Source organism: Alosa pseudoharengus, unplaced genomic scaffold, assembly GCF_046254945.1.
Source record: "Alosa pseudoharengus isolate Yale_2024_CS ecotype anadromous, Long Island Sound unplaced genomic scaffold, YU_APseudo_1.1 YU_APseudo_1.1_scf_10, whole genome shotgun sequence".
Classification (NCBI taxonomy): domain Eukaryota; kingdom Metazoa; phylum Chordata; class Actinopteri; order Clupeiformes; family Clupeidae; genus Alosa; species Alosa pseudoharengus.
In genome coordinates, this window is record NW_027468565.1 from 34496519 (window position 1) to 34519559 (window position 23041).

Genomic DNA, 23041 nt, shown 5'->3' on the forward strand with positions numbered 1-23041 from the left:
TTTATGATTAAAGTTAGCTTTTTCTTTCATGGAGGATGAGAGGTTGTTGATGTTGACTTCACTACACTGAACTAATATTGAACTAATAGGTTCATATGTTTATTAACAACACACCCACTGCAGTTGTTATATTGGTATTATTATTTTTTTCTCATCATTGACATGAAAAAGGTTTTACAACTGTTTTACAGCTATGCAAACCAGTGTCAAGATAATATGGTATGATGACATACATACTAGACCATATCGTTTAAAATTATTTTGGATACAGCAATGCAAAAAAAATAAAATAAAACACAACTTTTCATTTGTTTCAGACGTTCAGAATATGTTCAGAATAAAGTGCTAACCAAATTCTTTAAATCATGTATTTAGTCATGTACAGTACCTGCTTATTTGGATCTGACTAACTTTAATGAAACAAGTGTATAATCATTTATATTTTGTGCATTTTCCCAGTGACATTATTTGATTAAATGTTCCAGCCATAAAGGCTGAAAAAGGGGGACTGAGAGAAAGTGGAATAGAACTTTATGTCCAATATTCCAATATATGGTTTAATGTTCTGCATTATGTCCAATATTCCAATATGTGGTTTAATGTTCTGCATTTCTCATTAGTGGGTCACTTTGATACTAAAAGTATGATTCTATGTTATGACTGTATGATATCTGTACTGTCCCTGTGTATATCTGTGTGTGACTGTGTTTAGAGATAAGCATGAATATTATGACTTTGCAGTGTTTCACTGTTCTGCATGGCTGCGTCAGTAGCTATCTGCTCCAGATTGCCAGGCTGCCACTAATCAGGGTTTGATTCAGTGTAGTCCACGTGAGATGGGACGACCAACGCCATCTCCCGTCAGCCTGGAAGGATACTTAAACTCTAACTATTTCCTTGTCTAGTTAGAGCAGCTGATGGATCGATCTTTAGGTGAAGTCCCGTGTCTCTCCCTTGATGCGCATCATTGTAAATGAACTCTGTTCCTGATTTTTCATACTATTGGTCTGACTGGGTCTCTATTAAATCTGTGGTATCAAAATTACCATCACATGTAAGCATCCCAAGTAGGTTATATACCACACAGAGACATAAATAATTGTAATTATTTTAAGATTAGATTGTTGCACCATGCAATAATTTTTCGCAGTGCCACTTAAGAACACGTTTGAAGATAAGAAAGAAGTCGAGTAAGAAAGAGAGGAAATGTGCTTAGATTTTGATGCAGTAGGCTACAGACTAAACCACATGTTGCTTTCTCTGCTTTTTACCTCATAGGCCTAATAAAATATTCACTTAGCAAAGATAATGTCAAACTATTCTGGCAACGTCTCGTTTCATAACTTTATTGCATTTTTGTCCGCTTTTCATCACATTATTATGACCATTAAATGTAGGCTATTTTGCACGCTAAAATCTGATTCATCACAGGTAAACACAACAAAGAATGGGAACGTAAGTTGGATTATGTATTCTAAGTTGTAATTCCTCTGTATGTCCTGTTGGTGACCTCAGTGAGAAGTACTGTTAAGACGCTCTTAGCCGGTAACGAGTACTCTGGAGCACTCGTAGATCTACGAGTGTTTTCACGACGCTCTTAAGCTACGATGGTTTCGGGAAACAGTCGGCAAATCTTAAGACGTTCGTAAGAGGGACTTTACGACGCTCTTAGGCTTAAGATGCTTTCGGGGAAGTGGGCCCTGGTCTTCAATCAGCCAAAGAGGACACATGTAACTCCTCTCCTAGTTCCTCTCCATTGGCTCCCTATAGTAGCCAGAATTAAATTTAAATCACTTTGGCCTATAGGACATTGACTGGATCTGCTCCTAGTTATTTTAATTCAATAATCAAGGCATACATCCCCAACCGCCCACTGCGGTCTTCTGATGAGTGTCTGTTATGTCGACCAGTCATAAACACTACTGTAGGTCTAATTCAAGACTCTTTTCCTCAGTGGTTCCATGTTGGTGGAATGAGTTGCCCAGTGGTCTCCATTCCTGTGGTAGTCTTGGGTTGTTTAAGACATTCCTGTTCAACATGCACTTAGTTCTTTAAGTGCTTCTTATGCGTTATGGTTTGTATAATATTGTTTTATTTCCATTAGGCTGTTGATTAATTTGACATTATTGTTTATTATTGATATTCTCCTTAATATAGTCTTACCATATCATTGTTTTTTATATTATTGATTGAATGGACATTATTGTTTATTATTTCTTTTTCCCTCGTTTTCATTGCTTATTTTATTAGGCTATTGATTGAATTGACATTGTTGTTTATTATTGCTATCCTCCTTATTATAGTTTGACCAACATTCTAATCTGTTCCCTGTTATATTTTAAATATTATGTTGTTTTTGTATTTGTGTGTCGCTTTGGACAAAGGCGTCTGCAAAATCCCATAACCATAAATTTTTTGCAAATAATGCAATCTCCATAGCACTCTTCAGCACTCCTCAAACATGCACACTCTTCCATTTTTCTGCATGGCTGGAATTTGAATAATAGGAAAGAGCACCAGTGAGATGTTTTAACTAGGCAAGCACAGTCGCCTTTACAGTAAAAAAAAATACAGTGTAAATCCTCTGTAAAGACTGACAACTGTTCATAATAGTTAGTGACAAAGTACTTTCTACAGAAAAATGAGCAGTCACCTACTATTCTATCAATTTATTATCAAGGAATCTATTTTGTTTCTAAACGTCATTCTGAATTTTAGCTAATACTTCAATTTATATTTTAGTTGTAGCTTATTTTAATTTGCTTCTTGAGGGTCATTGGGATAATTCCTGTCCTGTCCTACAACATATCTGATACATAAAGAGTATATTAATGCCTTACTTTTTGTAATTCCTATGATATCTGATGGCAAAACCAAAAAGTATGTGAATTATGTTAATCATGCTAATGCATGGTAAACAAAATATTTGAATTCAGCACCCTCAAATTGTGTGAAATACCGACTTTTCCTCAAATTTGCCAACAAGACTTTTTCTGAACGTTTGTTAGCTATCTGCTCTCCCTCTAATACATATTCGCAGCCTTTATATTATATTCAAGACGTATCAAAACAAACACACACAATTTTTATTTTTTTTATTTAAACAGCTAAAGCACCGCTACTGGACGGCCATTCTAGAGGAAACACTAATATATTATTAATTATAATAATAAATGTAATAAAAGACTGTATCTGCATGAAATAGTAACAAAATAGAAACATAAGGGGGCACACAAAGTGGAATTTTCTGATTTCCTTTCCACTTTAACTATCCAAACAGAAAAAATACTTATTTTGGGTGATTTTAATATTCATATGGATAATGTGAAAGATTGTCTCACAATTGCATTAATTGACCATGTCAGGTTCTGCCAAAATGTTAATTCACCCACGCACCGAGATAACCATACATGGTTTTGTTTATACGGCATAAGCATAGAGCAGTTAACAATCTTACCACAACACCCGACCTTAACTGACCACCATCTAATTACTTTTAAAATGACATTACAATATGCAGTACCTAATTCAGCTGAATACTACAGCCGCGGCCTATCTGAAAAAACTAATGCAGACTTTCTAGAAAAATTTTTGCTTACGCTTGCCCCATTCCGGACTCATGTGGTATCAGAAGGCCCTTTCCTTAATCCAGCCGAGGTCGATTTGTTAACTGATAATGTGATGAACTCATTACGCTCAACCCTTGATTCAGTAGCACCACTCAAAAAGAGAATAAGAAAACAAGTAAGGCGTGCTCCATGGTATACCACACAGACAAAAACACTCAAACAAACAGCAACAAAAATGGCGTACCACTAAATTGGAAGTTTTTCGCCAAGCGTGGAAAGGGGGGGGGGGGCACTTTTTAGCGCACGTGGAACACTTAATTATAAAAAAAATTACACGCACATGTTGAATGAAATTTGACTTGTGCTGCAATTAGTAAATCAATATACAATCTAGACAATAAAGACACCAAAATGTGTTAATTGATGTTGCCTAACAAAACCTATACAACAGAAAACTTTCGTCTTAACACGTCTTAGATTTGCAATTGCAAACTCTACCGAAATGATTTGTAGCCTATGTGGTCGTCCTCACGTTATCTGTCATTGACCTGGGCTACAGCGTAAAACTTTATCAGGTGACCAGTCGGCTAAAAATGCTTAGTTGTTTGATGCTGTATGAGCATTTTACTGCACAACAAAATGATTACACGTTGGGCTTAGAGGGCAAACGGTACAATTTTACTTGATCTGTAAGACAATAAAGAGACCAAACAGTACGAGAAGGAGTTATAGTGGGCTACTGACTGTTGTCATTACATGAATGCAGATGGGCATTTTTCACAGGTAATGGGGAACTTCCCGTTTCTTCTGTCACAAATGAATGTGTTAATACATGTTGGCTAACAAAACATATACAACAGAAAACGTTCTTCTTAACACACAAATTTGCAAAATCTACCGAAATTATTTGTATGTGGCCGTCACGTTATCTGTCATTGATTTGGGCTACAGCGTAAAACTTTATCTAGCTTTATCTAACTAGTTTATCAGGTGACCAGTTGGCAAAAATGCTTGTTTGGTGCTGAATGAGAGATTTTACTGCACAACAAAATTATTACATGTTGGGCTTAGAGGGCAAACTGTAAGATTTTGCTTGATCTGTATGTTACCTGGCTGATGGGGCACGGGAGAGCAGCCTGTCAGCGACCATGCCTGCGATGCCTGCTATCTGAAGACGCTTACTGAACTGCTATGGTGCTGCGCATCTGGCATGCCCTGCGCGCGATCGCGCGAGTTCACGTGACAAAGGAAGAGCGATAGGCTGGTCGGGTGTGCGCAAGGAGGTGGCTCATTTCGGGGCATTGTTTCAGTCGTTTTTAATGGCTCAGGTTTTTCAAAAAAATCTTAATAATATTAATAATTAAAAAAAAAAAAAAAGTTTCAAAAGGGCATTTTCGTTGATAAAGGGCAAACTTCCTAGTGCTTTAGCACCACCTAGTGTCTATGTATGCACGCCTATGCCAAATAGTAATGACTTCATGAACTTTTTCAATGACAAAATTAAAACAATTAGAGATAAGATTAATAACCAATCAGTCTCACCAAATATTCATACTCCATTGCTGAATGGTAGCGAAACACCCACGCACACCCATCACCCCCCGCAAAAAAATAATTCACTCGTGAACAATATTTGTCCGTTTTAGGTCAGTCAGCAAAAAAGTAGCCTACATAGCATAACAACATCCACATGCAATAATACAACGGCAACGTCTACAATGACCTATTCATTTGGACAACTTGATACAGCCCTATACAGGCTAAAGTTACCTTTAGTTTTGTTCTAGCGTAACGTGACGTCTGGCTTTAGTGCAGTCTAACGTTCTGACAAGCACACCAATTGCCTACCTTGTTCTTGTCCATCTGGAATAACTCCTAGCTTTGCTGCCTCCATCCTTTCTGTTTTCGTTGTTTAAAACTTGTGATATCCATGATGAGTATTGAGTTAGTGAATTAGCTCAACATTGTGTGCTGATAACCATATATAGATAGCCGAGTAAAAGAAAACAACAAGTAGCCTATTGCGTGCCTGCGTACGTATTCTCTCTCCTGCTCAAACAAAATGTGTGCACGTTAATTTTGATAACGTGTTCACTAACTTTACGTAATAGAAAATGGTAAATAGCCTGATGGCATGCAGCTAATGGGATACTGTGCATAGTTGGGAAGGTATGGTAGGCCAATTTGGTGTGAATACATACACACACACACAAGGGAAATTTTCTCTCGCTGTTGAGTAGCCTGACGGTACGCACAGTGCGTACGGACGTACACCTGCAGGCGCGCCTGCTGCCTTTGACACCATAGACCATTACATACTACTCCACAGGCTTGAACATTGGATAGGCATTAAAGACTCAGCGCTCGCTTGGTTTAGATCATACCTTTCAAACCGCAGACAATTTGTACAGGTTCACAATAAACCGCCTACCCAGACTATGGTAAAATATGGGGTGCCTCAAGGCTCAGTACTAGGGCCCCTGTTATTTTCACCTTATGAAAATGCTTCACCTAGGCTCTGAAATTAGGAAACATGGCATTAAATTTCATTCTTATGCAGACGATACACAACTATACCTTTCCATAAAACCTGATGAATTAACTCCGTTAGCCAAACTTGACGCATGTATAAGACACATAAAGACATGGATGACAAATAATTTCCTGCTTTTGAACGATTCGATAAAACAGAAGTCATGGTTTTAGGTCCTAAAAAGATGAGGGATATCCTATCCTCATCACAGGCTACATTTACTGATCTTCGACTATCCTCATCCACAAGTGTTAAAAATCTAGGAGTTACAATTGACCAAGACCTATCACTAAATAATCACATAAAACAGATTACCAAAACTTCATTTTATCATTTAAGGAACATTTCAAAGATAGGGAAGTCTTTATCCTTATCAGACGCTGAGAAATGAATCCATGCTTTTGTCACCTCAAGCATTGATTATTGCAATGCTCTATAGGCAGGGCCAGTTCTCCCTATACGCACACCAGTGTTGTAGTCAAGTCACTATGCCTCGAGTCCGAGTCCAGGTTCGAGTCCCCAGTGTTCAAGTCCGAGTCAAGTCCAAGTCATTAAAAAAAAAAATCCAAGTCAAGTCCGAGTCGAGTCCACTACTCATCTGAGTCGAGTCACTATGATCCACGTCGAGTCCGAGTCGAGTCCCTATTGATCAAGTCGAGTCCAAGTCCAGCACTAAAGTAAGCATAGCCTACATGTCGTTCCATTTTTTCCCATTGCAGATGAAATCCTTAAAAGCAAAACGGACAATCTTCTGTCTCCAAGCAGGGGTGCCATCACTTGTGTGAAAGTAGTATTGCCAAACCCAATGTGTTGTATTTATTATATCGGAGAGAATACCATACCATAGCCATACCTATAGGCCTACTCATAATAAATGAGCAATCCACATCCCAATCACACAGGCCATTAAGTCACATTATGCTGTTACTGACTGCTGACAATTGTATAGGCAGTGTTGTAGAAGTTCATACTTCACAAGAGCTAGATGGACGTTGGAGTAGACCTATTTTGTAAGAGGTAGTGTGGATCATAAAAGAGCTTCCCCCGGGCATTTTTAAAAAAAATTCTGGCTGTTAAATAGCCTACACAATTTTAGTGCAGTTTGGGAGGGACAGAAACAGAGCAGGGCCTGTCTGGGTAGCTTCTTTCTGACTCCTGTGACGTGAACACTGGCTACCTGCAACTGCATAATGTTACATCACTTCACTGACACTATGGAGACATATTTCACGTCAACAATAGAGATGAAAACTAGCCTTCGGTTAACGGAGATGCAGATCATCTGCCTATTTAATTTCTTTGTGCTACAGGCCACATTCTACTTTAATTTCAGCGAGATGAGTGAAATAAATGTTTTTTTAAGCTGCCATCGCCATAGGCTACTATTTGCTACGATATTCACCTGTTAGAAATAGAACAAGTTGCTATTTCCTTTTTTTTTCGTGCAGTGGATTAGGCTATCAAATCGCTCGTTTGAACAGTAACAGTAATCCACTTCATTCGTGGTTTTAAATATAGTTGTTTCTGGCCTACCCACGAGAGGTTCAGTTTGTCAGTTTCACTTGCGCAGACACGTAGGCCTACATTGACACTCTACATGGACACTCTACTAGGCAATTTAATGTTATTCTTCTATATTTTATGACACCAAAATTAAGAAGTATGCCATATCTTGATCGGGAAACTTTTAGTTTATTTTTCTTTCATCCGATAATAGCCTGCTGCAAATTAACAGACAGAAGCACGGGAGGGCACGCCCCAAATTAAAATTAATGAATGGAACCTCGCTTCTCGTGTCAGTCAGGAAAAACACTGTTCACCAAGTCACGATGATCAGCTATCCAGCAGCAGTGTGTGATGTTTAGCCTAGGCTGAGTGTAATCTTAGGTAATGTCATGTCATGTATGAGAACTAATATTGCCTGGCAATACTACATTGAAATAGCGGAGGCCATGTCTCCAAGCATTTTGGTGTTAAAGTTAACGTTAGTTTGCTTTGCATGTGAACATGAGTGACTTGCGATGTATGACACGAAGCAGTAGCCTAACATTCCCTTGTACACAAATAATTTAGATATTAAAATCATATAGCAAATTATAGCCTAATGACATACTACAATTATATCGGACTCGAATACTACAACACTGACGCACACTACGCAAGCTGTGTAGGGCCCCGCAAGTTAATGAAGGCCCCCTCCCCCGTCTCCCCTTGAGTCAAGCTATAGTGACAGACAAGTATACATTTATAGCGACAGTGCCTCATACATTAAGAAGATGAACATGAAACCGAATTACCATTCAGGGCATGAAAAACGTAACCTGACTCTCGCCAGATGAATTTCGTTCCGCCTAGCTCCACTCACATCCATCTGGGATCGCTTCCATTGAGAGAGTGATTTCGGCACCAGATTTTATGGTAGAACCAATCAGGACGCAGGGCGGGAGTTTCATAGATGTGACGTATCCAAATCATATGCATGGATTTTTGATAAGGCCCAGCCTTCTGAAACACCTCTCCAATGGATCGATCCCAGATGAATGAGTGGAGCTAGGCGGAACGAAATTCATCTGGCGAGAGTCAGGTTATGAAAAACGGACGAAATGTCACGAAAATGAACAGCGGGAACAGCAGTCGGTAAACTTGCGTTCGTTCCATGGTTTGATGTCAACATGCATCTCTCCAGCCGTGTTGCTGGCCTAGCCTAGGCCTACCTAACAGGGAAGTGAATCCCCTGATCTGTCTGCGGCTTGCTTGCCAGCCTTTCCCAGTCACAGTACTTCGTAAAGTTGTGAAATACAGTATAATCGCGCTACATTTTTGAAAAAAATAATCGCATCTTTAAATGCGTTCATAATAACGTGCAGCTCGGGATGAAACTAGCAGTTTTTCAGCAGAAACATGTGAGGACCCATCTAAACTAATAGGTGATTTTCACTCTTCCCATACATTTTTAAAATAACTAAGTTGTTTTACAATATTTCAGTCAAGCTTTAGTTACAGATAGCCTACAACTGAACATATGCAAAATGGAAAGTAACTTTGATTTGCTGTGCTGCGTGGACAATAGATGCACATCGTAAATTAGGCCTATATGAAGTATTAAAATGATTGTTTAAAATAGTCTGCGTTTGAAAAAATATTGAAATAATATAAGAGAATCAGGGGAGCCAGTTCATAGCCTATGTCTTTGGCAAGTAGCCTAGGTCAGTCAGTAGGCTATAGCACAAGTATATATATGTAACAGAGGTTGTAATTCGTCCGCCGCTCACAGCCCGAACCCGCCACACACCGGCATGGGAGTCGAACGCTTTAACCACTGAGCAAAAAGCCCAGGCTTCCAACTCAGCGGTTAGAAGCGTTCTTAAGGTTAGGGCTGTGAGGATTTACACGGATTTAGCACGCTAGCTCAGTTCGCCTCCGTTACATATACTCTTTTGATCCCGTGAGGGAAATTTGGTCTCTGCATTTATCCCAATCCGTGAATTAGTGAAACACACTCAGCACACAGTGAAGTGCACACACTAATCCCGGCGCTGCATGCAACAACAGCGGCGCTCGGGGAGCAGTGAGGGGTTAGGTGCCTTGCTCAAGGGCACTTCAGCCGGGCCTACTGGTCGGGGTTCAAACCGGCAACCAGTGATGCCAGTAACGCGTTAGTCTATTTTGACCACTTTTTTCAGTAACTAGTAATCTAACGCGCTACTATTTACGAACCAGTAATCAGATTAAAGTTACTTATCTAAGTTACTGTGCGTTACTATTTTTGTCATTTTCCTTAATAAAAAGATATATTCTTTGCTTTCTTCTTGTCTTGGGGATTAATGTCATGTAGGCTATGCTCACGTTTTCAGCATGAGGACAATTCACGTGCAGCGACACAAACGTAAACAACAATGGAGGGAGAGAGAGAGATGCACATTTCATCAGTCATTACTTTGAGTTTGTGTCAGCTAAACATGACAACATTAAGGTACATTGTACATTCTGTGCTGGCGACAAAGTGCTGTCTAGCTAGACATCCCAAGTCTCCCGAAGTTTTGGGAGTCTCCCACATATTGATAGCGGCTTCCTGACGCCCGCAAATTACATAAAATCTCCCGGAACCTAGAGCGAACAAGAGCGCGCAAGCCAGACCGGACTTCAAATCAAAGATTCTAGAATCTTTAACATAATTAAAACATAATGATAATCTTGCACACTGCACTGTTTGTAACAGCGACTTTAGCATTAGGCTACTCACGGCAGGTTAAATGATTGCAAAAGATTTGTTGAGGTGAGTTTAACAAGTGTAATTTCATTTGTATATTACTCAGGCCTATAGGCTACAAGATGGCTAGTTGCCAAGGCTAAATGAAAAAAAAAATCTACATATTTTACTATAACAATTTCTATCAATAGGCCTTCCTTATTTGGTGTACTTAGACATTATTGAACAAACATCTGAATTTCAGTATCTATGTAGGTTAGGTTGGGATGTCTGCTATACATTGCTGTTAAAATGCACTTCCAGTATAGTGAGTATTGGCAAAACCGGTTATCATTTTTATGTTGAGGCGTTGGGGGTGTTGTCGGCAGCTGCTGAAAGTAACTAATAAAGTAACTTGTAATCTAACTTAGTTACTTTTAAAATCAAGTAATCAGTAAAGTAACTAAGTTACTTTTTAAAGGAGTAATCAGTAATCAGATTACTTTTTCAAGGTAACTGTGGCAACACTGCCGGCAACCCTCCGGTTACAAGTCCGAAGTGCTAACCAGTAGGCCACGGCTGCTCCTACCAGACCCTTACAAAAACCAGACCCTTACAAAAAAATAACTGCATTTCTTCAAGTGTCAAACTGCAGATTTCTGAGTATGAAAACTGCAGTTTTGGAGAAAATATTTGCAGCTGCAGGGAATGCAGTATTTTAGACGCAAAAAACTGATTGTACTGCATGTACTTTACTATACAGAAATGCAGTATTTTGGACATGAAAATACTATACTGCACTGTAGCCTACTACTGTAGTATAACTGAACTGTAGGCTACTTTGACAAAACTGCAGTTATTTTTTGCAAGGGGATATGTACAGCAAGCATCAAAAGCAAACAGCCCCCTTTATAGGGAAAAACACTATTTGGTAACTTCCATAGACATCCAAAATGGGGTGGGATGATTGTATTGGGAGCACTGAGGTGTCAGATGATAGGCCTACTATAAAAAATGGTTACATTTGGTTACAATGGTTCAGGTAGGAGGGCCCCTTAGCAGGATTTTGCTTAGGGCCCCATGGAGGTCTGAACCGGCACTGTCTATACGCTGGCTGCAATAACGCCTGTCTAAAGAGCTTACAGCTTATACAAAATGCAGCTGCTCGCACACTCACTAGAACTAAAAAATATGAACATATTTCCCCTATCCTGGCATCCCTACACTGGCTGCCTGTTAAAAGTCGCATTGACTTCAAAATATTACTTCTAACATACAAAGCCATTAATGGTCAGGCAACAGAATATATTAAAGACCTCCTAGTCCCATATAAACCACCCAGACCGCTACGATCACAGAATACTGGCCTTCTTGTAATTCCAAGAATCTCAAAAACTACAGTAGGAGGCAGAGCTTTCAGCTATCGCGCACCCTTCCTCTGGAATAATCTCCCTTCCTCAATTCGACTAGCAGACACGCTCCCTATTTTTAAGTCTAGACTTAAAACATACCTCTTTACTGTCTCCCATAGTTAGGTATGGAGCGGTGTGGAACTTCACCCACCTCAGGGATTTTTGGAATGGACCACCCTGCTGAGTCCTCATGTGACTGGCACTCCAGTCACGCGTGCGATGGTGTTCACTGACCATACCTGCGTTGGTGTCGACTACCCCTCACCATGCCTTAGTTATGCTGCTATAGCATAGTGCTGTCATGGACTTTTCATGTGCCACGCTGTACAACCCCCCCCCATTATAACTCTATATCATGGTACCACCAAGAAATAAAAACTACTTTCACCCCTGTAAATCAGCCAGTAATAGACAAATAACTTTTAGAAATAATCTGTACTGCAAAAACGAATGTTGGTGGGTATTTAAAGTATCTAGCGGGTGTTTTAACAGTTGCAAGAAATAGAAGCTTCATGGTCTTTATGTTCTGGTTCGTAAATTATTTTCATAAAACTTCCAAGTTGCCCTATAACTTTACTCTCCAAACTCTTCACTGCACTGTAGGCAATTAACTGACAGTATGATAGGCTGTTTATTTTCTGTAGGCTACAATAAACACATTTATTTTTTCAACTTTTGCAATATTACGCACTTGGCTACTGAACGCAAATCAGCAGGAGAGAGAATGCACTTAGCCTACGCAGCGTGTAGCGCAATGTGTAGGCTATTTGGTTACCAACTAACACTGTTGGCCAATTCACTAAGACTTCAGTGCCATCATATACAATGTATTTGTATTTTACACAACAAACACAGAAAGGATGGAGGCAGCAAAAGTAGAGAAGTCATTTCAGATGGGGCAAGAACAAGGTGAATTTGTATGCTTGTCAAAACGTAGTCCTACCCTGCATTAGAGGAGCTGATCATCATACCAAGCACATTCGCTGTTTAAAGTCATACACCAAGGTAAACTAAAACTAAAATGTTACAAAGGTGGCATACATGCAGGGAATATTCAGGCTTTAAATGTAGCAGTGATATTCGGTTTGCGCCAAATACCGGATTAAATTGATTGATGCCATCAGAATGAGTTTACACAACTCGTGCGCAAAACGAATATTGCTGTTGAAAACCGGGTTACTCCCTGCATGTAACTGCGGTCAATGACGCACTCCTTTTCGGCGATATCTGTATCTCTGTCGTTCGGGAAGGCCTTGTATGCATTGTTCGCAATTTTAAGACGTCTTTTCATCTACAATGACTCCTATAAATTTGGCACAAGTGACATTCCTGTACGTCGGGTTTACGTTCAAACTATTTTTCTGATGAATAATTATTTCGGACTGAACTTGGTGAAGGGAAGTTTCACTAGGCCAGGGGTCTCAAACTCAAATGAGCTGGGGGCCAATTCTGCCAACGTCATCTGATTGGAGGGCCGGCTATTTCTGAAAATGCAATGTTCTTTTTTTCAAATACCACACAAAACTGCAAACAGAAAGTGCAAGTGTTTTTATCTAGTTTTAGACACCTGTGCTAGCAACCTTAGCTTATAAATAAAATAATGATAAAATAAATATTAATACAAATTATAAAACAAATGAAAAGCATAAAAACAGGTATGTGTGTGTTTCACACCAAATAAAAATATTTTCCTCAAATAACTTTTTTAAACCTGGCAAACTATAGGCGTCAGGGTTAAGAAAGCAACACTATTGGATTTTTATATCAACATTTCAAAAGGCCATGGCTTGAAAGTGGTCAGAGATAAAGTCCTACTGTAAATGTAAAAATCTTTGAGTAAAACAAAAGTTTATGAAGGGAGTAAATTTACCCATCTAATTTGCCACTGGATGGCAAGCACCTCAAATTATGCACCTTTCAATAAATACTGGATGAACATATTTGAGCAGGTTTACTTTACTTTTTTCATATTACCCACATAACAAATTAACAGGAAAACACCTAAGATGTATACCAACACCTAAGATGTATATGGTTTCTAAACCACAAGGCCTACAATAAAGTATTCTGGTTAAATGAGTTCCTATCGCGGGTAATCGGAGTACCCAGAAGTTCGCATCATATTGCGGGTGACTTTGTAGTTTAGAGCCCTATTTCTACTAGCCCTGCTGTCTGTACCACGTCCATTACGGACACTATCATCACGATTACCACTGCAACCTCCAAGCTATGTTGGGCAGAGGGTCGAAATAAGCATGGTATGCTTAGTGGACACCGTCGTATACACGCAGACGCACCTCCATTATAGACGATCGATCATAATCTCCAAAAGGATATTCTCCTTTAGATTTAGAATAGGTGAATAACATAGCCTATCTATCACACGTAAACGTTTTTCAACATTTGGTGTAGGCCTATTTCTGCTTAATTTCTGCTTCAATTTATGCAACACTATGGCCTGCATCGCTTCCGCGTCATTACAAATGCACGTCTTTGTGTTTCTCGCGTGTAATACAAGTATTTCCTGAAAACTTTGCGCAGCGATTTTTTGGTTTGAATGAAGCTCTGGATGTCTAGCACATAGTGGAGCAGAGTACAAATGAGATTTGTCACCGTACTTGGATCTATCGTCTATTTTAATCGGTATCGTTGTTTGTCACAATTAAAAAGTCTCAAGGGCCGGATTACATTATTATTTTGACATACGTCGCGGGCCGGAATTGGGCCGGACCGGGTGTTTGAGACTCCTGCACTAGGCCTATCTATCGTAGGCAACGATAAACTTGATCATCATCTCGGGCTCGTCTGATCGGTTTGCTGCTGCCAGCCGCCAAAAGGCAGTGAGGAGAGGGACATTTATCTCGGCCTATGTGACCACACTGTAATGCAACTACATCCACTCTGTTTATCTGACGGGTCTCTGACCTCTCTCTCTCTCTCTCTCTCTCTGCAGCACACGCAGTTTCAAATTTACACACAGGCACTGGGCCACGGCCAATCAGAGGGGAGGTCCCGCCCTTCACTATCTGTGATTTGTTTAAACCACGATATTGGCCAAATATGTGTCTGTTATTGAACCAAAGGTAGAGTTTCAATGCGGACACGTTTTCCTCTCGAATAGCTGATCGCACCGGTGCGACCTCAGATTTATTTTAGTCGCACTTTTGAAAAATTAGGTCGCATATGCGACCAAATTGGTCGCACTCTGGAGCCCTGCTTTACGTTATTGGTTCAGAAATTGTATTATGTTATTGGCAGTTATTACATTATTGGCAGTTATGATGTTACAGTATTGGCTCCTACAGTATCGGCTAAATGAAAAACTGTAAATGTTGCCATGTGCTCTCCCCCAGTGGCTCTGTGTGCCGTTCATCCTCTTGAATCCCATCCCTCTTGACATCAGCATCACGGCCTTCAATCACACCTACCAGCCACCATGGCTAGGTCAGCTTAAGACCCGGGACATCTCATTTTGGTTGGATGAGTGGCTCACAATAGTAAGGACAAAATGTTACAGTGAAAAAGATAAAATGGCTATGATCTTATACTTTGAGAGCTATACTGAAATACATCAAAATGTTTAATGATTCACTGACGGTTGCTGCATATTCTTTATGTTCTGCATCTACACACATATGATGACCTACATAGTTTATTTTTGTAACATGTTTTCCCAATGCTTTCAACATACCACATACAAGTACAGTTCAGAGAGCATTGGCCAGATCATCACAAAAACAAATACTCTGGGTCCTAATTTGAGTGATGGGCAAAGTCTTAATTCTAACTAATGCTAATTTAATGAATAGGCAAAATCAATTTGCTAATGTAACACAATGGACAAGACCTTAACCGCAAACATTGATGAGTGAGCTCAGTGGTCCCATATGCCACACAATTAGCTATACTTCATACACAAGGTCTTTGCTTATTGATAGACTTTGCACTTTGTCCACCATTTGAAAGTAGGGCCCTTGCTTTAAAAATGAATGTTAGGAAAATGAACCAGTGCACAACACATTAATGCTCTCATTTTACTGCATAGGGCTTGGGAGCCTTATCTTTCCAGAGTTTTCAACAGAGGAACCTGTCTTCAGTTTCACCAGCCACAGCACAGATCACATGTTTTGCTGCAGCAGTGTTAAGCGTAATTTTGTCAATTCCATCCACACTGATAGGAGCAGTGGCTGCGTCTACAGGTTTATACTGCTCCTTTCCTACCAAATGTCAAAGCTACTTTCAGGGGTTTAGTGTAACTATGTGTTTGTTTTATTAATTGCAAATTAAAGAAATATAACTTTTTCAATGCTGTTCCCCTCACCTATTCTGTTGTTCTAGTCCTATTGGTAATGTTTGATGCATGTTCATTTGTGTGTGCACAGACTGGAATCACACTGGTTATGGAATCCCATCTCCATATGAACGCAAAGAGGCACCTATAATCCTTCCCCTTACCTTGGAGAACCTTGCTCCCTCCTATGTCTCCATTTTTGGGATTGGAGCGATAACAGCAGCTGCCATGTCCTCTCTAGATTCATACCTCCTTTCAAGTGCTTCTATGTTCACCTCAAACCTCTATAAGAACATCATCAGAAAAAAGGTTTGTCTATACATGTTAGATGTTTGGTTATACCACTGAAAGGCTGTTATATATATATATATATATTGAAACCTCAAAAACGAGTATACATCGCACAATGGAGGATATATGAAGAAGCAAACTGCGAAACGAGTTGTTCACGCAAATACAGTCAGCTAAAATATATACAGTGTGCGATGTATACTCGTTTTTGAGGTTTCAATAGTTCTACTGCACATCATCGGCTACTGGAAAAAGAAGGGCTGTGAAACATGGATTTTGAACTGTTGTTTGCTGTTATCGGTAATCAACATTAAATATTGATTTAATGCTGATTTTCTCTTTATCAATATGTTTGTTCTGACTGAAAATGACACTGTCACATACCAAAAGTTTGACAATGTGTGAGAAACATGGCAGTGTTTCCCCTACAATGTAGGCTATTCAGCAGGGGCGCAGCGCCGCTCCTAAAATTCAAGCACCGCTGCAAAAATGTTGCCTAATTAAAATAAAAAACTTCGGAACAGCTGCCCTTCGTTCGTCTCCAGGTTTGATGTCAATAAATAATAGTAGGCTAACGTTGAAGGCGCAGTCAGGGATTCCACAGGAGATCACGTTTGTTTGCGTTTATGTTTAAGTTTATTAGCAGACGCAATTTTGTGCAAAAAAACGTAGCCTAGATTATGTTAAACTAGAAATGCAATTCCGAGGAATTACACGAGGGGATGCAGTCTGCTGGTTAGGGTGTTGGTGGGGCTGTTGGTAGGGTAATTGTGATACCTGCAAAGGTGCTTTTGGAGTAACCAAATTTGAATCTTGTGTGACATGGCATTATTCAGATATCACACTCAAGGTGTTTTTGACCTTGACATTTGACCTTCAACCTTCAACTCACTTCATCTTTGAGTCCATAAAAACACTCGTACCAAATTTGAAGCATGTACGTCAAGCCGTTCTGGAGATATAATGCTGAATGCATGATATATGGCTGGGACTTTTATTTTGACACACAGGAAACACTTTAACAGGATGTGTAGTTCAGGTAGAGCTAGATTGTATGCTTAGAGGCTGAGACAGTTGAATTCCTCACAGGTGACACCTGTGCCAGTGTTCTGATTAGCCTGGGAACTGCTCTGAGAACTACTTAACGAGCGCAGCTGGCTCTATTATGACATCACAGCCCCCATTCAAGTCTATGGGGGAAAAATACACTTTTAATTACAAATATCTCAAAAAGTATAAACTTCTCAAAAATGAAAATTATATAGGACGGTAAAGCCTTGGAAGATCTACGGAACGGTATTTGAACCAAATTTGTACGTTAAGCGGTTTGGGCTGAATAGCGCGCACAAAAAGGTAAAAAGAAAAATAATAATAACTAGAAAAGCATTTCCTGAAGGAAATACAGTGCATGCAAAGTTGTTGCTGGGTTGGTTGCTAGGGTAATTATAGTGGTTGCTATGCTATAAAGTGGTTGCTAGGCTGTTGCTAGGGTATTATAGTGGTTGCTATGCTATAAAAGTGGTTGCTAGGTGGTTGCTAGGTTGTTGCTAGGGTACTTAAGGCGGTTGCGAGGTTGTTGCTAGGGTACTTAAGTGGTTGCTATGCTGTTGCTAGGGTAATTATAGTGGTTGCTATGCTATAAAAGTGGTTGCTAGGTTGTTGCTAGGGTATTTAAGGTGGTTGCTAGGCTGTTGCTAGGATAATGATAGTGGTTGCTATGCTATAAAAGTGGTTGCTAGGCTGTTGCTAGGGTAATTATAGTGGTTGCTATGCTATAAAAGTGGTTGCTAGGTTGTTGCTAGGATATTTAAGGTGGTTGCTAGGCTGTTGCTAGGGAAATTATAGTGGTTGCTATGCTATAAAAGTGGTTGCTAGGCTGTTGCTAGGGTAATTATAGTGGTTGCTATGCTATAAAAGTGGTTGCTAGGTTGTTGCTAGGATATTTAAGGTGGTTGCTAGGCTGTTGCTAGGGAAATTATAGTGGTTGCTATGCTATAAAAGTGGTTGCTAGGTTGTTGCTAGGGTAATTGTAGTGGTTGCTATGCTATAAAAGTGGTTGCTAGGTTGTTGCTAGGGTATTTAAGGTGGTTGCTAGGCTATATAAGTGGTTGCTAGGTGGTAGCTAGGGTACTTAAGGTGGTTGCTAGGCTGTTGCTAAGGTAATTATAGTGGTTGCTATGCTATAAAAGTGGTTGCTAGGTTGTTGCTAGGGTACTTAAGGTGGTTGCTAGGTTGTTGCTAGGGTACTTAAGTGGTTGCTATGCTGTTGCTAGGGTAATTATAGTGGTTGGTAGGTTGTTGCTAGGGTACTTAAGGTGGTTGCTAGGCTGTTGCTAGGGTAATTTTAGTGGTTGCTATGCTATAAAAGTGGTTGCTAGGTTGTTGCTAGGGTACTTAAGGTGGTTGCTAGGCTGTTGCTAGGGAAATTATAGTGGTTGCTATGCTATAAAAGTGGTTGCTAGGCTGTTGCTAGGGTAATTATAGTGGTTGCTATGCTATAAAAATGGTTGCTAGGTTGTTGCTAGGGTATTTAAGGTGGTTGCTAGGCTGTTGCTAGGATAATGATAGTGGTTGCTATGCTATAAAAGTGGTTGCTAGGTTGTTGCTAGGGTAATTATAGTGGTTGCTATGCTATAAAAGTGGTTGCTAGGTTGTTGCTAGGGTATTTAAGGTGGTTGCTAGGCTGTTGCTAGGATAATGATAGGGGTTGCTATGCTATAAAAGTGGTTGCTAGGCTGTTGCTAGGGTAATTGTAGTGGTTGCTATGCTATAAAAGTGGTTGCTAGGTTGTTGCTAGGGTCATTATAGTGGTTACCATGCTTTAAAATGTGTAAATAGTCAAATAAAGTAAGTATAGTTAAAAGTTATTGAAATTGGGAGAAATAGAGAGAGAGGGATAGAGAAAATGAGGGAAAGTGAAGAAAAGGAAGTGAAAGAAAGTTGGGATGAGAAGTGAGCCATTCAGTTGAATGGAGAGGGACACAGAGAAGAAGTTCCATTCAAGTTGCTGCAGGCAGTCAGTGAGAGAGCACAGGTGCAGTTGATTGCATTCTATTTCCTTAATAGCCTATTATGATGTCATAAAGCCATGTTAAGTCTATGGAGAATTTTAAGTTTAGTTCTCAAAAAGTAAAAGTCGTAGAAATATGAAAAGTCATAGAAATTTAGAGCAAGATCTACGTGACGAAATTTGAACCAAGTTTCTACGATAAGCGGTTCAAGTCAAATTAGGGCCTGGAAGAATAATAATAATAAAAATAATAATAAGTCGGAAGAAGCCCGTGGAATAACAATACAGTGCATTTGCATGCACTGTAATATGTCGGAAGAAGCCCGTGGAATAACAATACAGTGCATTTGCATGCACTTTAATAATAAGTCAGAAGAAGCCCGTGGAATAACAATACAGTGCATTTGCATGCACTGTAATAACTAGAAATGCAATTCCAAGGAATTACCAGTGCATGAAAATGCTAAAGTTGTGATGTAAAATATCATGTATAGTTAAAACAGATAATACAGAGAGGGTTACTATGGTGATGCTAGGATAGACATGGTGGTTGCATAGCTTAATAAAAGTTGATAGTTTAAAAGTAGACTGTTTAAAAGCTGAATGTAGATAGTTTAAAAGTTGTTGATAGACAGTAGATAGTTTAAAAGTGTTTGATAGACAGCTAGTTTAATAGATAGTTTATGGTTATGGTTATGGATTTAGCAGACGCCTTTGTCCAAAGCGACACATAAATACAAAACAACATAATAATATTTAAAATTGAACAGGGAACAGATTAGAATGTAGGTCAAATATAGTAAGGAGAATAGTTATAGTACACAATAATATCAATTCAGTCAATAGCCTAATAAAAAAGCAATGGAAAAAAAGGGCAAAGGCAATAATAAACAATAATGTCCATTCAATCAATAATATAAAAACAATGACATGCTAAGACTACATTAAGGATAATATCAATAATAAACAATAATGTCAAATTAATTAACAGCCCAATTAAAATAAAACAACATTATACAAACCATAACATATAAGCAGTGTTGGGAGTAATGCGTTACAAAAGTAATGTAATTACTGTAATGTATTGCTGTTTGCGGTAACGCGGTAATGTAAGGCATTACAAAAAAAAAATTGGGTAATATTTACTCGGTACAAACTTCAGTAACGCGCGTTACAATACATTTTAACCCAAAATTAAGCGCTTGTTTTGTTTTGATACATATTCGCAAACACCACCGCGAGAACAACAGACGAGAAAAAATCCGCGCAAAATAGTAGAACGTATCTCCTGATACTGGTTGAAGATGACTGTGGCTGCAGCAGACTCAGTCGGACTCTATTTGCGGGATGGACATAAGCCTACGCTCATTATTTTTAGCTTGTCAGAGACAAGTATATGAAGAACATAATAGTTAGTGCACTTTGTGTGCGAAACCAAAAGATCTCACTATGCCTCGCGAAATAGCACAAGTCATTTAATGAAAAATCTAAAGTGGTGCCACGCTAATCTTTTTTATTTTTGATAAAACACAAACTATGTTCTTCTAGTGCATGACAGCTTTGAGCTGTGAACTTAAATTAAAGAGAATAAAGGGATAGAAATGCAGAAAAAGATTGTGTAGCCTGGCAATGCCACCGATCCCACCACGCGCATCACGCACTTTGCGTTGGGCATCAAAGGACAGAGGGGGCACCCAAATGTAACCAATGAATATTAGCTTTACTGCAAACTGCGTTTCACTCTTCATCAATAACGTTTACAATGTCAGAACACTATGTTACATGCAAGTTTGATACCTTTTGGGTTCTCTCAATCTTCACCACGTAGTACTAGTAGAATGGAATTGGTGGGTCTTCAATAATTTGTTTCCCAAGCATTTAGGCTACATGAAGCACATGATATGCCAAGTCGACAAAAAATCCATTCAGATAGCTAGGTGGATACCAGGCTCATAATTCACTTTTATTTGCAAAACGAAATGTGAAGCAACATGTCATTGCATACTTTCCAAAGCAATGAAGGCTGCTTAAAACAACTTAACATTGTGCATATTATTGTTAATATTGTGCTATCAATGTAACTCAACAAACAAGGCTTGTAAACAAGAGCTGGCAAAAGGGCATTATGAGAACGTAAAGATCAATGCTCTTAAAGTGACCGTGCACCATTTATAAGAAAACAGCATTTCTTCAGAAATTAATGTTAAAAAACACACAGTAATGGTCTGTATAATAGGCCTTTTATTTTACTTTAGGTGTTTGAGTTACCATTTAAATGTCACTCACTCAAAGCCACTCACTTAGGGCACCGAAATGGCCAGTAGGCCACCATCTTGACATGTCTTTATTAAGCTTTGATTTACAATAGGCTCTCTATTGAGCAGGCCTAGGCCTTAAAGTTACAGTATTTATATCACAATTTACTAGCCTGGCGAGCCAGACCCACATTATAATGTAGGGTCTGGGCACTCACCGTTCGCAGTGCTCAGTCAGAGGGTCGGGATAATCAGTTGTCTTTCAAATTCCCTCTGCACGCAATAGGACGCAATAGGATATTTGTTTTCAAGTAGCAGGGAATTCAAGCCAAACCGTTGCAACTCTGCCATCAATCATTATGTTAAGCCCAACAAACGACTCTATACACGATTTCAATGCCAGATTTAGTTTACATTTCTAGAGCTCACAAGTCAACGGAGAGTTGCTAGACTAGCCCTGGCAGCAAATGTAATTTGCTGCCGCTAGGGGCGCGTCTAGATTTCTAGGCTAACAATTTACCAGACTTTGACCTTTTGTCGGTTTTTAACAAAATTCTGACTATGATTGTTCCTTGTTTTGCATCATGAGCAGTGCGCCTATTGCATTCTTACTGTATGTTGTTAGCCTTAAGCCTAGCTCAGTCATTATGCTATACCACATCTCCCTCCATTGGAAGAGCAATGAGCTGCATTGAGCGTAATAAACTGCATTTAGAATGGCAAATCCATATTTCTAGATATTTTGGTGAAAGTAACTTAAAAGTAATGCAATAGTAGTGTAATGCCTTACAATTCAGAGACAGTAATATTATAATGTAACAAATTACTTTGAAATGACAGTAATAAGTAATGCATAGTACATTACGATTTTGAAGTAACTTGCCCAACACTGCATATAAGCGCTTAAACAACTAAGTATGTTGAATAGGAATGTCTTTAGACCCATCTTAAACGACCCAAAACTACCACAGGAACGGAGAGCACTGGGCAATTCATTCCACCAACATGGAACCACTGAAGAAAAGAGTCTGGAATTAGACCCAGTTTTAATGACTGGTCGACACAACATGCGCTCACCAGAAGACCGCAGTGGGCGGTTGGGGATGTAAGGCTTGATTATTGAATTAAAATAACTAGGATTACTAGTTTGATAGTTTAAAAGTAGACCGTTTAAAAGTTGAAGGTAAATAGTTTAAAAGTTGTTGACAGACTGGAAGTTTAATGAATGTTGATATTCAAATAGTTTAATGGCTGTGTATAGGTAGATATTTGACGATAACTGAAAGTTGGAATGGCTTTGTTTACTAGGAGTTATGCTAAGATTTTTAACTATGCTAACCATGCTACTTAGCTAATGTTTTATAACAGTGCTAGCAATGCTAACATGCTAACCATGGTACTTAGCTAACGTTTTCTAGCAGTTTTGATAAACATGCTAACTATGCTACCAATGCTAACTATATTATCCATGCTACTTAGCTAACTTAACTA

General features: G+C 39.2%; 1 protein-coding gene across 3 annotated transcripts in view; it reads left to right on the forward strand.

The window, feature by feature from the left end:
* Positions 1 to 23041, forward strand: part of LOC143106398 (high-affinity choline transporter 1-like) — a 92519-nt gene that overhangs the window by 64789 nt on the left and 4689 nt on the right. For all 3 annotated transcript variants that reach the window (XM_076270674.1, XM_076270680.1, XM_076270688.1), the window contains 3 exons: positions 15057 to 15200; positions 15749 to 15902; positions 16086 to 16303. In XM_076270674.1, coding sequence (XP_076126789.1) covers positions 15057 to 15200; positions 15749 to 15902; positions 16086 to 16303 — 516 coding nt within the window. The remainder of the gene's footprint in view (positions 1 to 15056; positions 15201 to 15748; positions 15903 to 16085; positions 16304 to 23041) is intronic.